The sequence below is a fragment of the Ambystoma mexicanum genome, chromosome 2q, assembly GCF_040938575.1.
Source record: "Ambystoma mexicanum isolate Mex_15411 chromosome 2q, UKY_AmexF1_1, whole genome shotgun sequence".
NCBI classification, from domain to species: Eukaryota; Metazoa; Chordata; class Amphibia; order Caudata; family Ambystomatidae; genus Ambystoma; species Ambystoma mexicanum.
This window is the reverse complement of record NC_090924.1, coordinates 1,093,789,335-1,093,813,349: the sequence shown is the minus strand read 5'-3', so window position 1 is coordinate 1,093,813,349 and position 24,015 is coordinate 1,093,789,335. Positions and strand designations below refer to the sequence as shown.

The 24,015-nt window shown below is 45.2% G+C and overlaps 1 protein-coding gene across 2 annotated transcripts in view; it reads right to left on the bottom strand.

Moving 5' to 3' along the window:
* The window catches only part of RBM48 (RNA binding motif protein 48), a 268,656-nt gene that overhangs the window by 212,479 nt on the left and 32,162 nt on the right, over positions 1-24,015 (bottom strand). For both annotated transcript variants that reach the window (XM_069648444.1, XM_069648443.1), the window contains exon 2: positions 4,268-4,458. In XM_069648444.1, the coding sequence (XP_069504545.1) occupies positions 4,268-4,458 (191 nt within the window). The remainder of the gene's footprint in view (positions 1-4,267; positions 4,459-24,015) is intronic.

Sequence of the window (24,015 nt, the reverse complement as noted above, 5' to 3'; positions counted from 1 at the left end):
TCTTGGCCCAGCCACATAGGCATTGCAGCACTGAAACACTAGCCAATTTCCTCTGAACAAGAACACAACCACTAACCAAAGACACGCTTTTCTGCCTGTTGGTCATCATCAGTAAGGTGCAGCTGAGGGCAGGTTGCCCACATTTGGATTAACCCAACACACTTACGGGAAACCGAATAATACACTTTCTATGTGCTGTATCTAGTGGAGGTGTGGGGAGGGACCTCTATCACATTTCAGCTCTCAGTGCCTTTCAAAGAGGAGAATTTTCATTTATGTCAGTCTGGTCACATGCACAAGTCCAGCAAAGGTAACCAAGTATAGTCGCCAGGCTACTTCATTTCCTAAAACAGAGCTGCCATTTTAGGGTTCTTTCACGGAGCAGAAAAGACTCCATGTTTGGTAAAATGTTCTCACGCAGTGCAGTCACAACTTAAAAGTGCACGTCCATCAACCAGAACCTGAGCAAACTCTGGGCAACTAGGGAGACTAGGGAACCACTTTGGAATATTAAGGGTTCCTGTGGAAGCACAAACAGTACAGTTGTGTTCCCAATGAGACCTGAATGGGACTCACTGAGGAAAAATATGTGGAATCATCACAAATATCAGCAACATTTCCAGAGAGCTTAGGCAAAAGGGAATTTTCTAACCAACAGCACTGCGGGAAATCAAAGACTTTCTGCTGTTCCCGAAAACAGTTCCTCTTTTATTTACTGGAAAGTTGACAATGTGCAGGCTCGGTTACCTTTGAAATAGGACCCATGCACACTTTTCTGAGCAAATAGTTCGGCAGACCTGGCCACCTCTCATAAAGGTCCTACGCCCATTGTCGTTACAATTTATGGGTACAACGTAAATGTGCCCAATCACACTGTTCTCTGAAATATAGTAGTGACAATGTGAGTTTCCTTTTCTTAAGTCTATGCATTTTGGGGCTTTATGGTTAGGTGGGGAAGGTATGCATAGCCCCCTCTTGTGTTTTATGTAATATCCTTTTTTCCTGAACCAAAAGTGGGGTGATCGGTTGGATGTTCTCAGGGGTACACTTAACTAGAGTTGAATTGAATTGATATTTTATTTTTATCGCATTCATACACAAGTGTTTCAGAGCGCGACAAGGCAAGGGAGGGGAACAGGGGAGAACAAAACAACATCTTACTAGGCCCAGTGACATTGAGAACGCGCAAGTGCATGGGAGAGGGGGAGGGAAAAGTGCACGGAAGGGGGGAGAAGTGGACAGTGCGGAGCAAAGGGGCAATAGATAAATAATAAATAAATAAATAATAAAGGCAACAAACAGTGGTAGTGCAGCCAGCAAGTTGAAAGTGCTGGGTTTAATGCAGCAGACAGGGTAGGTCTGATAAGTGCAGGAAGAAAAGGGGGCGGCTGTATGGGTACAGATACAGACCCCAGTGCAAGGGGTGGCCCGGAGGCAGTGCAGGAGGGTGGCAGAGTGAGAAGGTACCTGGGCCCGGAAGACAGAGGGTGGCCAGGTGCGCAGTGCCAAGAGAGAACAGATCAGCAGGGGAGAGGGGGAGCAAAGGCAGAAGCAAAGCGAAAGGTCTTGAGGTGCTTCCGGAACCAGAGATGGTTCTCCTCAAGTTAAAGAGTGGCAGGGAGGCTGTTCCAGACGGAGGCCCCAGCTGAAGAGGGATCTACCCCCAGCTTGTTTCTTTGAAAAACGAAAGACCCTGAGGGAGTTCGAGGTAGAGGAGCGAAGAACTCGAGAGTTGAGGTATTTGCGGAGGGATAGCTGAAGGTATTTTAGACTCAGGCCCAGAAAGCCTTGTGGACAATGCAGAGGGTTTTAAATGTAATCCTTGCAACCATTGGGAGCCAATGGAGAGATTTCAGAGCTGGAGAGATACGATCCCAGGGCTTGAGGCCAAGGACAAGTCTCGCAGTCCTGTCCTGGATTAGTTGCAGGCGGCGGAGAGTAGAGGCAGGTAGATTTAGAAAGAGGCTGTTTCAATAGTCCAACCTAGAGAGAAGCAGAGCTTGGGAGACAGTGAGCTTCTGGGGGAAGGAGAGCAAAGCCGCCAGAGTACCTCTGAGGAGGTGCAGTAGGAGGTTTGACTTTTAGAGACATCAGAGATGTAGGCGGAGAAGGAAAGTATGGAGTCAAAGATGACCCCGAGGTTCTTAGCCTCGCAGGTGGGGGTACGACAAGGGTCAAGGGAGGCTGGCCAGAGAGTGAGGGGAAAGGATGGTGAAGGTGTGCCGATGGAGGATCTCCGTCTTGCTGGCAATCAGACAAAGATCATTGGCGGCACACCAATCTTGAATGGCAGTTAGGCAATCAGAGATGGGAGAGGAGGTGGCCGAGGGCAGCCTGAAAACGAGTTGAGTGTCGTCAGCGTAGTACTGGACATTTGAGCAGAAAATGGCAATGCAGTGGACGAGAGTTTCCAGGTATTGGTTGAAAAGCCAGGGCGAGCGGTCCCTCTCTACCTGTGGTGTTCCCCAGGGGGTCCCCCTGGGGAACACCAAAGGTAGAGAGGGAGCTAGATGATAGGAAGGACCCAAGTTGGTCCTGCGACAGTCGATCAGAGAGGAAAGAGGTCAGCCAGGCCAGAGCCTGATCAGTGATACCCAGGTTATCACAGAGACGGTTGTGCAGGATGGTATGGTTGACCGTGACGAAGGCAGAAGAGAGATAGAGTAGGATGAGGACAGAGGGAATGTTAGAGTCAAGGTTGGAGAGCAGATCTTTACGGATTTTCAGGAGAGCAGTTTCCGTGCTTCTGGCAGCTCTGAAGCCAGACTGGTGGTCATGGAGACAGCCAACAGAATTGGAATGAAAGTTAAGCTGAGAGATGGCCCGCTTCTCCAGGAGTTTGCCCAGAAAGGGAGTAATGGAAATTGTTATCAGTTCCCCAACTCAAATCCCTATTGTACCCCTGGGAATTAGGCTCAACAAGACTGCACTAGGACTTGGGCATTCAGAGAGTCTTAGAGAGCCAGTAAGGTGTGAAGAGAGGAACGAAAGCAGTGCCTATAGGGTCCATCAAACCTGTAAAGGTGTAACAAGGAGAGGGGTTCCATTGGCAATCCCAAGTAGAAATGACCTAGGTCTTCTGATAAATGCTCACAATCAATACCCTGGTCAGGACAATCAAGTCCTAATAGGTCAGGAAAACTATAAGGCCACAAGGTGCTCACAATAGTGCTATATGAGGCAGAGAGTTGGGGAGGGCCCACAAGTAAACAAATGTTGCTAGAAGGGGCTTGCTGGAAATCAGCTTCAGGATAGCTAAAGAGCACCAAAAACAAAGCATCACATTTATATGTAGGTCTTACAACTCCAATTCACACAATATAATTATAATAATCACTGTTAACATTCTGAAACCCTATGTAGGGGAAGCTCTGAAGTATAAGGTTCAATGTGAGATTTGAATGAAGCTCAATTTATTAACACCTCTAGTTACTAGAGAGGGTAGAGGAGGGGAGTAGGGTGTGATAGGCTGGCAGGAATACAAAAAGGGACCTGAACTCCAAAACTGGACAAATAGGGGAAGGAACTGAAAGAGTAGGCTTTGCTGCCTAGGTCTCACTTAATACTACTCCAGGCTGTAAAAATTATGTGATTATAGACCCCATTCTATGTGTTGAGAGCAATGCTCAAAGCAGAGTTTGAGCAGTTACAATTGTAGATCTGCACAGGCATTTCGATTCCCTCGATTTCCAAATTGGGCAGAAAAAACAAAAAAAAGATTTGACAAATAATGCATAAACGTCATTCGACCCATAGTCTTGAATCAGAGCATTTTGATAAAAAGAAAGACTAATAAATCTAGTCCAGTGTCCAAACACGATAATTTGTTTTCTAGCTTGCACCTTATTTTGGGAGCAGGAAGAGAAAACCAAAATGTGTACTCTTGTGACAGGGATGCAACTGAATAAATATTTTGTGAGAAATTTGGGTTCCACAAAACAATCAAGTTTTACTTATCTAGCGTAATGGATTTTAAAAGAAAATCCTGAGAAAATTGAGCATTGCTTTTGAAAAGAGCACATTCCATTGTTTTACTTTGAACTAGAATAGGCACATGTTACTTTATGGCTACGTATTTCACTTTTATGAAAGTCATCATGAAAATAATGTATACATTTCTGAGATGAAAAATAGTAATTATAGGATACAATGCACATAGAAGAGTTTAAAAGCGCTTAGTGGTATAAGAGCCAACATAAAGCTAAATATACTCTTACACTTCAAGCATTCACTGGGAGTTTGGGGGAAATATGTGAAACACTAGTACCTGGCACTGTGCAATCTCTGAAACTTAATCAGGTACACTTCAGTAAACTCTTCAGCCGGATATTCATCAAGTGCATGGTACTCCTCTATGGTCCCAAATAATGCAAAATGTTCCACCAATTCCTTCATGACCCCAATTGCAGGAACTCCTTGTACTAGCAAATAACGGGACTCCAAGTTGATTGTATAAACCTGCAAAAATGGAAATACTGTGATTTTAAATACAATGGCTCTTTGTTTTGGTGCACACTTAAATCTCCAGCACTGGAAAAACGATTATAACACATAATTGACAAAATAACATAAGCATGCCCCTCATCCATTTGAATTGTTGCAGAGAACCATATTCCAACAAGCCTTCACCACACCATATTACATTCTTTTATCAAACACAATTTCAGTCTTGGATCACATCCTCGCCAAACAATGGCTACCAATCAAAGGTAGGTGTATATATTACCTTGTTCAATGTCAGTCCCCTTGTGCACCTGGATGTTACTGTATTATACAAGAAAAGCTACTGCTGCATTTCCATATTATCTGTATACCCAGAAAAATTTAATATAGACATGAACTGTTGTATAGGCATTCTATTCTATAAGCAATGAATTGTGGTAGAGTGCCGGTGGATGGAATATAATGGTGTACATTACAGAGAGGTTACAATACAACAGTGTTGCATGGAATGGAACTGAAATTATTCCAGAAGGTCATGAACCCATGCATGACCAGAAAAGACAACTGTGCTCTAAAATAAAAATTGGCTATATGTGATTTTAACACTGAGATAACGTCTAAATACATATATAACTAAACTTAAATAACTTAAAAAAAATAACAATGTACTTTTTCCATCAAGCCAAATCTCTACATGTAGTCTGTTTGTAAAGTCTACAACTGCAATCTAGTAGACCTTTTAATAATTAGTTTCCTGTTTTTGTTGGGTTTTAATGTCATTTCATTAACCCACCTTACTTTCTACCTACATTTGCCCTACAAATACCCTTTACGGGTGGAGTGGACACTCCCCAAAACCCCATGACCACTTCTATATGTTAACCCTCTTTTTCTCCCTCCCCTTTAGACTATTTTATACTGAAGTCTAATTGGACTTTTTTTTACAAGCAACTCAGACCTGTAATTCTACATTCCTACCTGTGTTTCGACATTTATACCTCCAGTAGTTATTTTTTGCCCTCAATTAACCAAATTCGATATTTTGCATTCTTTCTTTTTTACTGTTGCTTTCTGCAAGAAAATCACTGGTTAGCAACATTTCACGAGTTACAAAGAACAGTGCCCAGCATCTCTTACATTGGATAAAAATGCATACAGTCGCCCTGGCTCAGAATAGAGCAATATACAAATCTGTGGGAAGTGCTGAAAGGAGGATGTTATTGGGAACCAGTTTCTCTTCCCAAGTGCTACTAAAATATGATAAATATACATAAGATCTTTGAGCAATAACTTTCAATTCAGAGACTGCCAATACTCCGTTTACCTGTGGGTTTTTAAAGGTGTCAGAAATGCAACATTAACAAACTAATTTCAAGGCTCATAAATAATTGGGGACGTTTTTCATATCTAAAGAATAATACCACCTGAAGAAGTACTTTTGGTCTTGGCAGAGTCCAAACATACAAACATGCACCCAAAGCGAACAATCCTCTTTGGTTACCAGATATTTAAATCACATTCTAATAAGCCAAACAGTTGCTCTGCCTGGAACAAAAAGGATAAACTAGCTTCTAGGAATCATAAATGGTCTATACGATACGTGAATACACAGGACTCTTGTATGACCCTTTTTTTATTAGGTAAAATCTGGTCTGTAATGTTCTAGTGAAAAGACAAAACAAAACATCAATTATTTTTAAGAGTCTCTGCATCGATTCACCGCTTTCAGTTTTTCTAGATTGAGAGTATCAGGAATTCAAAATACCCCTCCCTCTGTAAATAGGATTTATTTTCTTTATTGCATTAATTTGTTTCCGGTTTCGCAAATATGCTATTCATCATAGGCTGACACATGACATGTGTTTTGCTCATTCCATCGAGCTTTGTCAGCTCCAGTCACAATATTTTGCCACAAAGTTTCTACGATAAAAATCACATAAGTTCTCATCATTGATATTATATCCATGAAATATTCCCTTCCATAACAAACATTTAGAGTATTACCATCCACCATCAAGCCCTGACTGATGGCCACATTAAATGAATGCCACGTGCTCTGATCCATGCCATGAGTAGCTTGTCTCCATCTCTCCTTGGTTTGCTGCCTTCTTTGCAGCTAAAGTGTTTTTTTTTTCAAAATATTTATTTTAAACAAACAAGACAAACTGATACAAAACGTAATCAATCACGACATATGGTATAAAAGCAATACAGTTGGTTGCTCTTCCCTCCCCTCCCCATGATCTTAATGTTCCTCTACCTGGGCCAGCTGTGACTTATCGTTCCGTAAGATTCTCCTGGCTAATTGGGGCTTGTATGTCAGGGCTGGATAATTCTGATCAAAGTCCAGGATCGGGCCCCAGATGTTCTCGAAGCGATGTAGGCGGCCTGCCCCAGCAGCCGGTACCTTCTCCGCAATTAAGATGTCCCAAATTTTAATCCACCAAAAAGGCATTAGTGGTCCTTCTGCGGTTTTCCAAGTGCGAGCTATTACATTTCTGCCTGCCAGTAGACATTGGGTCAGTAGTTTGGCCATAGGGCCAGATCTAGGGTAGATCCCGGGGACCGGGGCTCCCAGGAGGATGGGCTCGGGCTCCAGGGGAAGTCGTATCTGAGTGATGTCTGCGATTGTTGCTAGGCATTGTTTCCAAAAGGTCTGGGCCCTAGGGCAGGACCACCACATATGAAAGAAAGACCCTACTTGGCCGCATTGCCTCCAACAGTTTGGGTTAAGTGTAGGGTTCATATGGTGTAGTCTCAGGGGAGGATAATACCAGCGAAGAAGGATTTTGTATGCGCCCTCTCTGTTCGTAATGCAGGATGAGGAAGTGTGTGCCCGCGACCAAATGTCAACCCATAGCTGGTCCTCGATTGGGTGGCCTAGGTCCGCCTCCCATTGGGCCATGTATCGGGTTTTAGAGGTTAGGCAGTCATTTTGGAGGCGTTTGTATAAAGTGGAGATTCTCCCCCTGGTTGGGAGGTCATTTAGGGTCAGTTCAATAGCCGTGGGAGAGCGGGTGGCGGCTTGGCGGGTCTGTGGATGGGAGCACCAGTGGCGCAGCTGAATGTACGTAAATCTATCCTGTTCCTGAAGCTGGAAGAGTTCTTTACAACGCCCAAAGGTGCAGGGTTGTCCCCCTTCGAATAGTTGCCCCAAGGTCTCCAGGCCTCCCGCAATCCAGGCTCCGAAGTTCCGGGTGGACCAGCCAGGGGAGAAAGCTGGATTCAGGAACACCGGGGAGAAAGGGCTGTTTCCCAGACAGTAATAGTGTGTTTGGTGGTCCTCAGGAGGTTCTGCCACAGTCGGCGCTCGGGAGGATTGATGTGCGGAAGAAAACGTAGCGGGAGCGGTAGTTGCGCCTGTTCGAGGTCCACCCATCTCGGGCGGTTGGTAAGTATCTGCCATGATCGGATGCAGGCGAGTTGGGCCGCCATTTGATATTTTTGTAGATCTGGAACTCCGAGGCCACCCAGTCTAGCGTTGCCCAGCATCGTGGACCTGGGGATTCTGGGTTTCCTCCCTTTCCAGATGAACCGTGTCATTTCCTTTTGTAGCTTCTGAAGAGCAGGTGCCGGAATTGGTACTGGAACGAAGCGCAGGCATATAGGAGCCTTGGTATCAAGTTCATTTTACAGGCCGTGATGCGGCCCATCAGTGATACCTCTTGTGCCGCCCACCGCTTTAAGTCTGCCTCGAGGTCCGTGAACAGTGGGGGAAAGTTTGCTCGATAGACTTCCCCAGGGTCAGCTGGGATCTGGACACCCAAATAACTGATGCTCTTAGTCGTCCATTGTATCGGACATAGTGGGGCCAGATCCTCCCGGATCTCTCGGGACAGGCCCACCCCCATGGCAGCTGACTTCCGGAAGTTGATAGCAAAGCCCGTAACCTTTCCATAGCTCTCTATCTCAGCTAGGGCCTGAGGGAGGGAAGTACGAGGCTCCGTGATGGTTAGTAGGACGTCATCTGCGTAGAGGGCCAGTTTGTGGTGTGTTGCATTCGATTGGAAGCCCTTAATCGCCGGGTTTCGCCTGATCCGTTGGGCGAATGGTTCCATAATTTGTGCGAACAGCAGTGGTGATAACGGACAGCCCTGTCTGGTTCCACAGGTCAGGTCGATAGGGGGGGAGAGGATGCCATTGACTCTGAGAAGGGTCTTGGGTGCTGTATAGTTAGCCAACGTCATGGCGCAGAACTCTGGACCAAAGCCAAAGGCCTCGAGGGTAAGCCTCATGAAGTTCCAGTCCACCTTGTCAAAGGCCTTAACTGCATCCAGGGCCAGAAGCACCAGCTCCCGGGAGTCTCGGGAGGCAAGTTTCACCAAGTTCAGAGCTCTACGAATGTTATCAGCGGTAGAGCGGTGTGTGATGAAGCCACTCTGGTCGGCGTCGATTATCTCTGGCAAAATCCGGGCCAGGCGGGTTGCTAAAATTTTGGAGTAAATGTTGGCATCTATATTAAGCAAGGCAATCGGTCTGTGTGACGCAGGATTCTTCGGGTCACCGCCCGGTTTGGGCAGCAAAACTGTGATGGATTCTTGCATCGACGGGGTTATAGTGCCTGTGTTCCTGAATGAATTAAACAGTTGTACCAGAGGTGGCAGGAGTTGGGGTTTGACGACTTTATAAAACTTCGACGTATAGCCGTCTGGGCCTGGGGCTCGGGATTTAAGGGATTTTATCGCCTCATCGACTTCCTCAGTGGTGATTGGGGCTTCCAGCGAGTCCCGAGCTACAATTTTCAGTTGGGGGAGCGCCGCCTTTTGCAGGTATTCCCTCTGTTCTTTGACGTCTCGGGCCGGGGCGGTCATCACTTGGGTCAGGTGGGTCGATGCGATTTGAAGCTTGTCGTGATCCGAGTATTGAGTCTTGCCCTGCTGATCCCGAAGGCCCACAATTGTGTTATTCCTTCTTGTCTTGGCAAGTTTAGCCACCAGTAGCTTGTTTGCTTTGTTGTTTTTGGCATAGTAGAACTGTTTAGCCTTCGTCATTTGATGGGCGGTATGTTCAGCGTAGTGTGCTTCAATTTTCTTTTTTGCTATTCGGAGGGCTCGCTGCGTTTTAGGGGTCCAGCCCTTCTCCTTATGGACCCTCTCTGCCCTCTCGAGTTCCTCTTCAAGGCCCTGACGAATCTGTCGTTTATGCCTGTGATAGGCTACCCCTTTGGCAATCAGTTCTCCCCGCACCACTGCCTTCATTGCATCCCAGTTGTTGGCTAAGGAGGTATCTCCGCTAGAGTTTTCTTTAAAGAAGTTGTTGATCGCGGTTGCGATTGCGTCTCTGAGTGGCATCTCATTAAGGATGGGATCATATAGGGTCCATCTACGCCTCTGGGGCTCCGGGGGTCCCTGGACTCGGATTTTCAAGGTTACCGGGGCATGGTCGGATAGGATTCTGGAGCCTATAGTTACCTCTTCAGTGAAAGCGAAGATCTGCGGAGATATCAGTAGAAGATCTATCCTAGAGAATGTCCGGTGAACATAAGAATAGAAGGAGAAATCTTTTTCAGATGGGTGGAGTACCCTCCATGAGTCCACCACTCCAAGGGTTCTAAATAATCGCAAAAGGGCTAAAGCCGTGGTGAAGTCCCCGGCGGAGGGTGGGTGTGATTTGTCTTTTACGGGGTCTGGGACCCCATTAAAGTCCCCACCGATCACTATTTGGCCCTCCAAAAAGGGAGAGAGGGTTGCGGTTAGCAAATCATAGAAGGGTGCTTGGCCAGAATTCGGTGCGTACACGGAGACCAAGGAGAACAGCTGTCCCGATAGCAGGCATTTCACTGCTATGTAGCGTCCCTCCGGGCAGCTTATGGAGTCCAGAATCTGGGGATTCAGTCCCCTCCGGAACAAGATTGCTGTACTGCCCCGCTTGGAGCTTCCAGATGCGAAGAGTTGCTTTGGAAAGTCGTGAGAGTGTAGGCGACTGAAGTCTGCCGGGAGCAGGTGAGTTTCCTGTAGCATGGCCACATCGGCAGAGTCATTCCGAAGTTTTTGTAGAATTGATTTGCGTTTAGGCGGTGAGTTCAATCCCCTGACGTTCAGAGAGACAAACTTCCAGAACTGCTGGTCCGGGGCGGGTCCCGGGGTCGCTGATGAAACTTGTGGAGGGGGGGGAGCCACTGGAAAATCAGCCATTATGTCGTGGGAGATGTGACCATCTGTTATCCTGCTTCTGGGGTTTTTTCTCGGACCGCCAACGGGCAGTCCGAGGTTTAACTGGGGGAGGGGGACCAGTTATGGGGTCAGGCCCTCCCCTGGCCAACGGGGCCGTGAAACAACGAATAGCCAACATGGCTAAAGGTATAAATAGTCTTAGTGAAATGCTCCAAGGACTCATAGGTGGAACGTACCTTGGAGCTGGGCATGGGCCGTGGGGGGAAGCCCGCTGCATCGGGGGTGGAGATCATCCATGTTTTCAGAGGTGGCGGTCGGCTCCACAGCGCCGGGTTCATTAAGCGGGGTCTCAGGGCGCCGAAGGGTCCCTCGTGGGGTAGTTCCGGGTCATTTCCTCCTCCTAAATCTCGGAACCTTTGACCATGTGTTTTGTATGGGCCTGGGGGAGGCAATCGGGTCCGGGTCAGCCGCTGCTTCAGTGGCCTGTTGGGACGAGGTGTTAGCGGAGTCCGGATGCAATATACTTTCAGCATCGATCAGATGTTTGATCCTACGCGTGGTACCTTTATAGGAGAATTGCAAGGCTGTAGGAAAGAGCCATCTGTAGCGAATTTTTTGGGCTTGGAGGAAGGTGGTCAGTGGGCGAAGGGCTCGCCTTTTCTGAAGGGTCAATGGAGAAAGGTCTTGATAGATCTGAAGGGGGGTCCCCTGGAAGGTGATTTCGTCGTTGGAGCGACTTATTGCCGAAATGGCTTCCTTTGTCGTATAGAAATGCACCCTGGTGATAACATCAGGCGGGCCGTCTGACTCCACTCCACGACGGGGATTTAGCCTGTGAGTGCGATCCAGTAGCAATAGTGAATCCTCCAAGTCGGGGAGAAGAGATTAAAAGAACAGGCCTACATATTCGGCTAGCCCTTGGTCTGAGACTGATGTGGGAACCCCCCGAATGCGGAGGTTGTTGCTCCGGGCTCTGTTCTCCATGTCCTCCTGCTTGTATTCCAGGATTTCGACCTTGTCCTGCAGAAGCCCAACGGAACGCTGGATCTCAGTCAGGGAGGATGCGTGGTCCTGGGCGCGATCCTCAATCTCACCCACTCTTTGTTCCACCTCCGAAACCCTCTTATCAGTATTTTCCAGCTTAGCAGTAAGCTCAGACATACATGATCGAAATTCAGTTTTAATGTCAGCCATGAATTCCCGAATATCCTCCTTGGTTGCTAGAGGTCCCTTGTTGTCCAGGGATTCTCGTGAGATGGGGGGGGGGGATTGTCCAGTTTCTTCGCTTTGTCGGCTGACATTAGCATTGTTGCTATGTCTGATGACTTGGTGGATTTCGATTGCTTAGACATCGTGTGATCAGACAGGAGAGGGTTAACGGCTGAAGGTGGCTCAGTCGCAATGGTGGCGATAGTTGGAGGTCTCTCAAAGAGTTGGGATAAGGATCCCGATGTCTTGGTTGGGGTTTTAGTTAGCGAAGGAGACTTCAGTGCGAGTGAAAAGGAGGAAGGTTGCTGTGTCGTCCCGGTCTCCCTGGTACCAAGACGGCCAAGAGGGAAGGTGAATGTGGGCCGGGGTGCCCCAGGAAATAGCGGGAAGATGAGAGGGAACGATTTTAATACCGGAGCACACCACTCCCGCAGAGGTGTCGGGGGCAGTAGGGCGTTGCAGCCTCCTCACCGTTGAAGACAGGGGCGCTCTGCGGTGCACCCCTGAGAACTCTCCGGCTTCCGCACCCTCTTCTGGAGTGGCGGCGGATGGATAAAGGAGAGGACGAAAGCAGGGAGGCTGCGGCTGCGTGTCGCGTGTTGGGGTGGCTGCAGGGTTCTATCCCCCTGGGGATGTCCGGGGAGGTGGGCCAGAACCGAGGAGGCCCGGGGCACCTACCGCGTCTTCCGCCGTCCGCGCCCCTCTGAGAGTGCTGCCCAAAGCGCCGCTGGGAGTATCAACTGGAACATCGGGTCCCTCCAATCATGTGAGGCGAGAGACACATGGGTCTAGATCGATTCCAGGGTTCATAGGGGGAGCTTCGACGGCGAGGCCGCGTCTCGGTCGTTGTCGCTGGGTCCCGTCCGCCATCTTGGATTACGTGGCGGAGGGGCCGCGGGATAAAAAGAGCCCGATTATCTTCATCTTGGCGATTCTGGGTTCCAGCAGCACGCCGGCCGGGCTCCACACCCTCTCACACCCTCTCATCCAGTTGGGTTCGAAAAACGCAGCATAGGAGCCATAGAAAGCTGCGATGCAACGGGCATTCCACGGAGGCCATCACGGGAGCGACTGCATAGCCAGCGCTCCAGGCCACGCCCCCCGCAGCTAAAGTGTTTTAAGCTGGAGGAGTTCTATATACCCGGAATCTAGATTGCTTTCTTTGGGAATCTGGAGTTGGGGATTCCTGCTTGATTTTATGGCCAGAAAAGTGTGTTGTACATACAAATTCTGCTGCTGCATTTAGGGGTTATGAGGTCCACTGTGCGGTTTTCATTGAGGTGAGTAGTCCGGTATGTGTTCCCCCTCCGATTGGTGTTTGTTAGAAGTGTTCTGTCTTTGGGGAGCAATGCTGGTAAATCAATTTAAACAATGAAGATATTGAGATTGATGGAGAGATGTTCCTGCTCCCGGACTGGGTCTTGAGAGGACCTAGTCAAATTTCAAAGGTGCACTGATCTAACACTCCTTCCAAATAGTGAGTAGACTGGGCAGCAGCTGCTCCCATAACCAGGGCATAGGGAGCTTTGGGGAGTGTGGGGTGTCTCTGGGAAAGCCCTTGTTCACCACCCCTGGTAGCTCTTCTAAGAGTTTGCTAGCAACTCCCCCTTCTACGACACTCGGCTGACCCGCTGCTCCCAATTACCCTAATTAAGTTACCACTCTTGGGACAATGTCTGGTTAGGTAATGGGGTTCACCGCAGTTGGTAACCAGGGATCAGCCTGCCTTTTTCTGTCCAACTGTATAGCTTCTAGAACTTTTGGAAAAAGGGTGAAGCCTTTAAGTCATGCATCCACTGCATTACGGATGAAGCGCACGTACAAGGATTCTTTGACTCTATAGTCCTAACTGTTCTCAAGCCAACATCGGTTAGAACACTCATCTTATTTGTTACCCAAGGTGCACAGATCCTCGAGGTCTCCACCTGGGAGGCCTATTGTCTCAGCGTGTGGCTCACTAGTGGAACCTATTTTCACCTTGGCACTGTCATACCTTAAAGATTCCAGAGACGTTATTAATCTTGTGGAGAACATGTCCTTTGATTCGATTGGTTGGTTACCTTAGAAGTAGAATCGTTGTATACCAACATTCCACAAGAGGAAGCCATCCTTATAATCTCCCAAAGTCTCAACTCACGTGAAATATGCCACTGTAGCTCTTGCTGAGGATTTGTTTACTTAAAATGGCATTTTCTAGTACATCACACCTTGACGGGTGCTGCATTCGCACCAAGTTTGGTAAATTTATATGTCCAACACTTTGAAGAGGAATTTGCGTTTCCCCAGTTAATCCATACAACACACATATTCAAGTATATTGTCGCTTTATAGAGGACATTCTTACTGTGTGGCATGGGGATTTTGCTACCCTGAGAGGGTTTACTCTTCGGCTTAATTCATTAAATCCAAACTTAAAATTCACTATGACGTCAAGCCAGAAAGAGGTTTCTTTTCTGGGCCTGTCCATACTGGCAGTCACTACTTATTTGGAGGCGACTTGGTAAAAAAAAAAAAAAAAAAACCTATGGACAGAAAGACAATTTCACACATTACCCTACCTGTCTTAAGAATAATATGCCGTTTAATCAGTTCCTCCGTATCCGTAGGAACTGCTCTAAGCTTTCTGAATTTTATCACCAAGCATATATATTGTTTGTTCGTCTAAAGGCACGGGGTTACCCTGAGGAGGTTGATTAAACACTCATTGAAACTAGCATGGTTCGTGCCTAGAGAGAGTTTACTTGACCAAACTGTTAAAAAGCGACAGAAACGGTTAGTCTGTGCCACTACTTTTTGCCACCACAGCAATCCCATTCGTAATTTGGTGTTAAAGAATTGGCATATTCTACAAATTGCTAAAACAGGATTGTCACGTCCTTTGTTCGCCTTTAAAAAGGGGCTTAATTCTTAGACGACAATATCTTAAATACAAAAAAGGTAGCAGGCGCCCCTCTCCAGAAAGAACACGGCATAACCCGTTCAGTGTTCTGGTTTTTACCCACTTTGAGAGTCTGCAGCCATCGCTTTTTGCTCACTGTATTTTTCACAAAGGAGGAATAACCATTTGCATATGAGTCTTTGTCCCACCCACAAGGACAGTCCAGCACCGAAATGCCAGGCAATCCTCCTTTGAGCAGAGTACCAACAGCAACCCCAAACACATGTTTCAGCCTTGTTGGGCCTCATGAGGGCCTCATCAGTGAGGTGGAGCTGTGCCTCTCTGAGCACAGCAACTTGGGGTTGGTCACCCTAAGTTACCTAGAGGAACCCAGACGTGGACTCCCTGCTCACCGTGCTCAGAGAGGGAAAGCTCCACCTCACTGATGAAGCCCAACAAGGCTGAAACACGTGTATGGGGTTGCTGCAGGTACTCTTGTTCAGAAGGGAATTGCCATAGCATTTCGGTGCTGGACTGCCCATGTGGGCGGGACAAAGACTCATATGCAAATTGATATTTCCCATATGTGAAAGGGACAGTGAGCAAAAAGTGTGTGCTGCAAACTCATCTCAGAACAGGTGGAAAGGTGTACCGATAACCAGTGCAGTTCTGTTGATGCTTGTAATAACATTATTCGTAAGCTTAGTCGCTAACAGACCATACATGAAATTGATGAGGGGGTATATCTCATTGCATTTGCATGGAGTAGACCTTACAATAATCTGTTATACAAAACACATTAGATCCATCTCTGTGTTCATACCCCTCGGGTGAATGCAATCTAGTAAGTCTATCCATAATACCTCTCTGTGAAGATCACCTCCCCTGGGGCCTAGTTCGACCTGTTCCAGGATGACATACTTAAGCAGGGCTATTGTGTGCCTGGCTTAAATAAAATGCATCGCCACTGATGATTTCAGATTGCATGTCCGAATGTTGGACTTATGTTCGGTCCATCGTGTCTTGGCTTTCCTTGTAGTTATTCCTACGTAGTAGAAGCCACAAGGGCATTTAAGTGCATACACCAAGTTTGTGGAATCACATGTGGCAGAGTGTTTCAAGAGTAGTGCTTTGCCAAAATGAGGATGTTGAATGCTATTGCCTTGTAGAATATTATTGCAATGCTGGCAGTTGTGACATGGCTGCGTGCCTTTGTATTTCTGAAGGTTCTCTCTCCTTTCTGTCTTAATCTCCGCTTTAATTAGACTATTGCGCAAAGCCATGTTGTTGCGATATGCATATGTGGGTAACTGATGGAAGAGTGGTTGAAGTTGTGGGTCCATTTTTAACATAGGCCAGTTCTTTTTGATGATAGGACTCTGGACCGAATGAGGCGTAACATATACTAGAGTTTCTTGTTGTTTGGCTGGTTTAGGTATCAGGACAGATTCTCGCCCCATCAGTTCAACTCTGTTCGCAACACTTAATAGCAGGCTGGTTTATATCCTCGGTCAATGAACTTCTGTTGAAGGATATTCAATTGTTTTCTGTGTTCGTCAATGTCCAAAATATTACGCCTGTATCGGAGGAATTGACTGAGAGGTACACTCTCAACGGTTCATCTGGGACGAAAGCTTGTTGCTAGCAGTAAGCTGTTTCTGTCTGTGGGTTTGGTACAGATCTTCGTTGCCAGGGAATTACCCTGAACATAAATCTCCACATCCAGAAAGTTTATTGACGTTATACTTGTTTCGGTGGTAAATTTGATTCTGGCGTGCATGAGATTCATCATACCAAAGAATTCTTGCAGCTCTTCTGATGGTCCCGTCCAAATCCCAAATACATTGTCAATGTACCGTACGTACATCGAAAGATGTCTCATCCATCGGGGTGAAGTAAGAATGTGCTCATGTTCCAAATAGAACATATATGCATTTGCATATGTGGGCGCCACTGCAGCTCCCATACTCGTGTCTGATATCTGAAGAAAACTATTGGTCCTGAAATCTAAAGAAATTGTTCATAAGGACAGGTTTGAGTAAGGTAAGTACAAACGGGCTGTCTCCCAGACATTGTTGTGATCTTAATAATAACCATTCTATTGCTTCCAAGCCTGCTTCGTGAACGATATTGGTGTATAGCGAGGTGGTATCCAAGGTGAAGAGGATATCCCTCCTCGCCACGAAGTCTGTTGTTCCTAGCTTCTGTAAGAAGTGCATGGTGTCTTTTATATATGTCCCTGTATATTGGATCAAAGGATGTAACACTATCTAGATATTTCGCCAGAGGTTCAAGCAAACTCTGTGTTGCTGCTATGATCGGGCGGCCTGGAGATTTAGCCAGTCTCTTGTGTATTTTTGGGAGAATATATATAACCGGGGTAATAGGGTATTGGTTCTCAAGGTATCTCCTGGTCTTTTCAGATATAACTTCTCTAGTCAGTGCTTCATCCAGAACCTCCCGAATCAAGGTATGTATTCTTTCAGCTGGATTGTTAGGCAGTTCCATGTAGGTTTCAGTGTCCATCAGTTGTCGTGTCATTTCCTCCAAGTAATCACTTTTAGCCATGATGACTAACGCGCCCCCCCTTATCAGCAGGTTTGAAGATGATTTCTTCATTGTCTAGTACATTTCTCAGTACTTGTTTCTCACGGTTCGTGAAATTCCATTGTCGCCTGTGTTCAAAGCGGATCTTCTTAAAGTCTTCCAACACTGATTTCTTGAAGACGGACAATACATGGTTCTGTATTGGGGGGTTGAAGGTGCTCTTGGGTCAGAGTTCCAAAAATTCTGATGACTCATCCATCTCTGATTCCGTTTCCAAGGAATCAAAAAACGTTTTTAGTTTCAATTTCCTCATGAATTTGAAGAAATCTATTTTTTCCTTTAATACGCTACTGTTGGACATTGGAACAAATGACAGACCCTTTCTCAGTATGTCCATCTCCAGAACTTAGAGTTGATAAGAGCTAATATTCACTACTAGGTCTTCTTTACCAGAGGTTTCTTTCTTTGTGGATTTTTTCTCCTGTCCCTATCTGATGGGGCCTTTTCTAAAAAAAGATGTTGATGATCCACTTGCTTCCTCTGTCTCTTGTGCCGGTTCGTCTCCTGCTGGAGTGGGTGCTACCCTCACCTCAAATTCTGCACTGGAGGCTTCCGAAGATGTAGTTTCTGGTTAGGGTTAGGCATTCTAGGTTTGCAGGGTTGAAAGGGTCTGCAGGGTCTCTGCCCGTAGTACTCCTGCCAGGTATAAACTGTATCTAATTTACAGTTCTGGGCAGCTCTTCTGAATTTGCAAAATTCTTTTAGTCTCCAACTCCTGTTTATATTTCTCTAGCTTGGTGTTAGTGTCCTCCAAAATGTTCTGTAGTTGCTCTGCTGATGCACCTTTACTCAGACTTGTTTTGATACTGTCAATCCCCTCGCCAAGATATGTTAAGTTTTGTGCCAACTCCTCAATTGTCAGCAATATCAGGTCCAACAAACACTTGTTCAATATCTGGCGCCACCTCTTTACAAAGGTGGGATTTTCCTTGCAGAGCGTCAGTTCTAAGTTGACACTAAGCCCCCTGGTTATCCTTTGGGCTATATGGTATTTGGCTAATGTTGTCGCATGTAATTTCAAGTTGATTTCCCTCTGTAGTTTCCACTCCAGTTGTTTGATAAGTGCTTCGGGTTTATACAACAATGTTAATTCATCTCCTGTAATTTTTATCAGTTTGAGGATTCTTTGTGCTTCCTCTTTACTGAAACCTAGTGTCTCAGCCCTATTTGTTGTGGATTGATCAATATTGGCAAATTACATTATTATATAGTAACAATGCTCCGAGGTTGTGCTCCCCCTTGGTATGGCCAAATAGGTAATACAGTGGTAAGGGAAACTAAATATTCATAGAAGTTTCATTTAACTTATAGTTTCAATTGAGCTTACAGATTTATGATACTTCAGGTGCAAATGGGGGAAAAAGAAGCTTCAAGGTCACCTGAGACTAAGGAACAAAGAACCTTTAGTCCATTCATGAGGGGTAAAGACCCCAAGTGTTCAAGTAAATATTTTTTTCCTCCAAATAATGTAATAAAATGAAATATGTAAATCGATAATAAACCCTTAAGTCTAGCCATAGGTCTATAAACATTGCTACTAATGAACACTAGTTGGCAACAATGGCTAGATAAGCTGGTGTGATTGCACCCCCATCATAGCCATTTGGTCCGCCGGTTTGTAGTCATTATTCATGCATTTGCACTTTGTTGGTGTCATGTCTACAGCTCACAGCACTTTGAAGCACATTGAGCACTTAGTGATTATTGGATGTGATTTTGTACTTTTACGCATTCCAAGCCTACATGTTGTAGTTTGTAATTGTGTATTTTTCCAAACTGATGCATACATATTTCCATGTTCTCTGTTGTACCTGACTATTAATTACAGAGGATATAGGTTACCCATTGGTAAATTAATTTGAGGTATAGCATATGTGTACTAGTTTCCTCTAAGAAAAGAGACGCGTTTACAATGTGTAGTTTTCCTGGTCTTCTTAGGCATTACAGGATCCCAGGTGTTTTACTACATTCCCCTAGTAATGGGTCTTCAAGCCAATACACAATGGCTGCAACCTGTATCCAATGTCTTCTAGTAATACTGAACCAGAGCCTTTGAACTGATCTGGCGCCCTTAAGCCTTCAGGTACCGGGAGCGTGTTACAAATCAATAAACAAACATTAACATAAATAACCCAGACTCGCTCACAACCATACTGTCTTTTATGTTCCAGCTCACGTTTGTACTCAGTTTCCCATCTCTCAGACTGAAAAAAATGTAGCTCCATTTTTAGTTCCTGCGCTAGGTGCCTTTGTCTTGGGTCCGGGCCGCACACAAAACCAAAGAAATTAAGGTATTTCAAGAACCTCCGTCCACACCACCGTCATTCGTCGCTCTAACAACCCACAGCCCGATACACTGCCTGGGCAAGAGCAACGTTAATGGTTCACAACGCGGCTACTTGTGTTCCATCATTGGTAGGGGATATTTTCAAATAGCAGCTAAAAGCAAGTTATACAGGCTGTAGGAGAGATTTAGGCCACAGATTAGTGGCCTTATGAAAACGGTACACATACTCCAGCATAAATACTGAACTCAAATTAGCAGCCTCACAGAATATACAAGTGCTTAACCATGGATGCAGAAGACTGATTGGAACATGATCTCTTTGCTGCCTTGACTATCCTAGGTGTTGGACCACACATATTTCATTTTCCATGGTGATGAAACCCAATTTTTACTGGAAAAAAGCAAAATATTTGGCACCCATTTCGCTTTGCCCATCGAGATTTTGCTCAGCCTACCAGAGGATCAATAGTTTATTTTAAATTTCAACCACAGACTGTGGAAGCCTGTGCAGATGGAGTGCTGCTGCATCTGCATGCACCACGTCAGCTCTCACTGCTGTTCATACTTCTCGACTCCTTCTCTGCTCTCTCCTATATGCACAGTGTGCCACCCATGCAGCCAGAAAGGCAGGGAACAGGAGGTTTCACAGGGGAAGAAGGAGACTACCTCGATGTGAATGCATGAGATTTGAAGCTGGCAGAGTATATAGGTGCGCCAATGTGACAGAAAGCCATCTATGAGGGTGGTAAATGTCTAAGCTTTTTTGATTTTTATTCAATAAAATCAGGAGGGTAATTCCAACTCTAGAGTTGAGCCCTGCTAATTAGGCTGACCATAATGCCCCATGCCAAAACTATAGTGGACCCACATGACCCCGCTGGGGAAGAGTCTACCGACAACCCTCAGAAACTACCTTGCAGTGGCAACAAGGCAGGCTAAAGGTTGCGTGTACATTCCTGAATACAGTCCTCCTACTGCCCAAAGTTCCAGCAGGCTTGCTTTTGTAGAGACAGGCACCCTGTTCCAAAGTAATTACTGTGTGGCCCGGGCCGGTTAATGTCTAAAGATAAGCCATGTCAAGTTTAATATGTGGCTTCTGAGATTACACTTACAGCTGCAATTGTCAATGCAGTGGACAGTGACCCTTGTATGGCAGGGCTGGGTTTGTATTCAGTTTGTCTGGGCTGAGTTTAACCCAGACACCATCTGGGTGTTGGCCAGGAAGCTTTACCCGTTGATGCTTCTGGGGATTAGTGGCATCTCCTCTCCAGAGTAAAGGTCTCCCAGAATGTAGCTGAAATTGTAGCTTCAAAGCCACCTGTACTAAGGGCCCTAAACATTGGAGGTGACGGAACTCTGCAAGTGCGCTCTACAAACCTTCCCGATTGGGAAGAGCAGAAGATAGGACCCAAGTTTCCTCAGAGACCTTAAACTGGATCTCCCAGCAACCAACAAAGAAGTGACCCCTGACTCTCCCTGCATCTCCAAACAGGCTTGATGTCAGTTTAGGCACCTTCAACAAAACCACCCAAGTCATCCTCCATCCTGGCCTCTAAGACCTGACGAGTGCTCCAGCATACCAACTAGTCACCATTTGCCTGGTTACCAGCTTCTTCTAACTCCAAGTCATTACTGCTTGCGTACCCCGATGCTGTAGTGAGCCATTTGAGCCCTCTCTGCACCAAATGCCAGTCTCTGCTTTTCTGCACTGGGAGGAGCCGCAAAGTATTCCAGCACCATCGAACCAACATTGCGTGCCGGCCCCAGTGTCTTTGCCCCACATGCTATTACCAAACTGCACTGCATCAAAAATCTGGCTCCATGCTTTTAAGCCCCAAAGACAAGAACACATAAAGGTATTTGAATAGGCCATGTCCCTCTGGTCCACCTTAAAGGACCATACTGACTCTTAAACTTGCTTCTTTACCTTTTGAAAAAGGCACATTCATGAACATTGACATTTTGCTGCAAATATCTTTGCCCGACCACCCCTATCTACCAACCCAGAGGGCCTTCTTTAAAATATCTTCATTCCCTGTGTTTTCCCTTACAGGAGGTGGCCCAGTCGTTTCGTTTTTTTGTATCAGTTGTGAACAATTTTGTTAGAGTAAATATCCTCTAATTATATAATCTTGGTTGGACATTCGTTTATTTTGGTACCACCGTAATATTGTTTGTGTTGCTTATATGCCAGCTCACACCCTTCCCAGAGAGTGTAGCCTGCCTTCAGCCCTCGTTTCCATAAGAGGAAAAGGAGGTATGCCTGTCGGCCTATAACAGTTTCTCCTTTATGATTGGGATCACTGCTGATTTAGAAGTAGAGTGGAGCTGAGTAGGTGCTCTAGCCACTACTCTCTGTACTCCTGCAAAGTAGTAATCATTTAATATCAGACAACTTTACAAAATGGTTCCACACGAAGTAATGTACACACAGAGGCGAATCAGAAACAATCTGCAGTGTGCGCGCTTCCATGGGGCATTATTTGCCCTCCTCTTTCCTCCCATATCATCTTTTTGAACAACATTAATAGCCAGTGGCATTTTTGTTTAAATGTTTTTATTTGTTCTTGATTCTATTACAAAGTAACAGAACCTTTACAAAAACGAAATAACAGATGATCGTTGCAGTATATATCGTACAAAATGTAAAAACATCATTCAATAAAACTTCATAATAGCATATTTCTTAAAAAAGAAAGGAAAAAAAAGAAGAAAGATTTACCAAAAATGACCACACAAACATGCTCAGATTAAAGATACAACAGTATGTCCCCTTCACCTAGACTAGTGAGTTTACATACATCATTTATCAAACATTGGCATTAACATAATTGTTTAGTTCCTTTTCGATCAGTTTACAGAATCACGTTAAGGCATAAATATTAGGTTTATGAGTACCTTGCATCATTCTAGCCCATAGAAATATTAAACAATCAGTATAGTTGATATTCACAAATTCCATAAGTAAAACAGTTCTTGAATGTTTAAAATAAGGACAATATAAAATCAAATGTTTTAGTGTTTCTGTAGGTTCAGTGCACATGGGAAATCTACAATGCTTGCTTTCAATTTTCATCTTATTCCCAGCCCAATTCGAGGTTCTTTCTTTGGTATGTAATAAATTAAATTTGAACCATAGGCAGGCCTTCCGGGTATGATTACAAGGGAATAGAGTAATATGGTCGTATCTAGGTGTACGCTTTTTGGTAAATAGATGGTATTCCTTGTAAAGTTTATATGACCCTATTTGATCAATGGTTATGCACCAATCAAGGTCGAACAACTTTTTTTTGCATAAGCAGGTCTAATATAAACATCATTCACTGTAATGTTGGCCTCATTAAGAATAGCGTGTATTCTGGTCAAATATTGAACCATAGGGTTTGTGGGCATTAATTCAATTGTTTTCTTAATATCCACATATAGGGAATTCGCCCTACGATAAATTATTCTTGCGAAATTTGTGAGGAGTCGCCATTTCCAGCGGGTGGATAACGCTATTAGACCTAGCTCATGTCTTAGGACTGCGTTAGGCAGGGACATTGGAAGGGACATTGCACGTTTTTAGGGATGACCCTTGTAGTTGGTCCAAGATCAAACCCATTTCACCTAAACATATATCCAGCGAGTATAGAATAACACTTTCAATTTTTAGTGTAAAGAATTTGATGAAAGGAGTTAAAGAGAATTTACAGTATTTCGCGTATATTAATTTTAACTGTGATGTAAGTGGTCTGATCTTGTTTAGTAGATCAGTCCACATTTTAATAGAGTTTTTCTCCGATAGATGGTATCCTAGGTAAATCTGGTCTATAATAGAAGGAATGGTGGTACGCACAATGTGCCATTGAAACTTTCCAGTTTTTTTCTGAGCACCGAATTTCATCACTGCTGTTTTGGCTGGGTTGGGAGTTAAATTATGTGCTTTTGCAAACTCTTCAAATAATCGTAGTTTAAGTTGAAGGCCTGCAGGAGCAGGATCGAACAGAATAATGTCATCTGCAAAGGCAAGCCATTTTAATCGGATAAGCCCAATTTTCACAGAGAACAAGTTTTTTTCATCCCAGCCTTTATCGAGATCTGCAAGGTACAAGTTAAAGAAAGTAGCGGCTAAGTTACAGCCTTGCTTTAGGTCTATTTCAGTGCTAATTGGTTTAGTTGTTCGGCCTTCAGAAGTAAGTTTGATTTTGTAGGAAGTGTTGGTGTGTAGAGCTATAAACCAATATATTAACACTAGCGGTATTCCCATTTCAGTTAATTTGACCCATAATAGATTGTGTCTTCAGCTAAGCTGAAGACATATCGATCAAGGCAATATAAACTGGGTTTGCAGATGGCTTTTTTGCTCCTGCGATGGTAAATGCCATTATCATGGCATTGAGCGAGGTACTCATCCCTTTCCTGAATCCAGTTTGATATTTAGAGTATAATTTATGCATTTCGATATGTTTTTCGAGATCGTAGAGAAGAAGAATTGC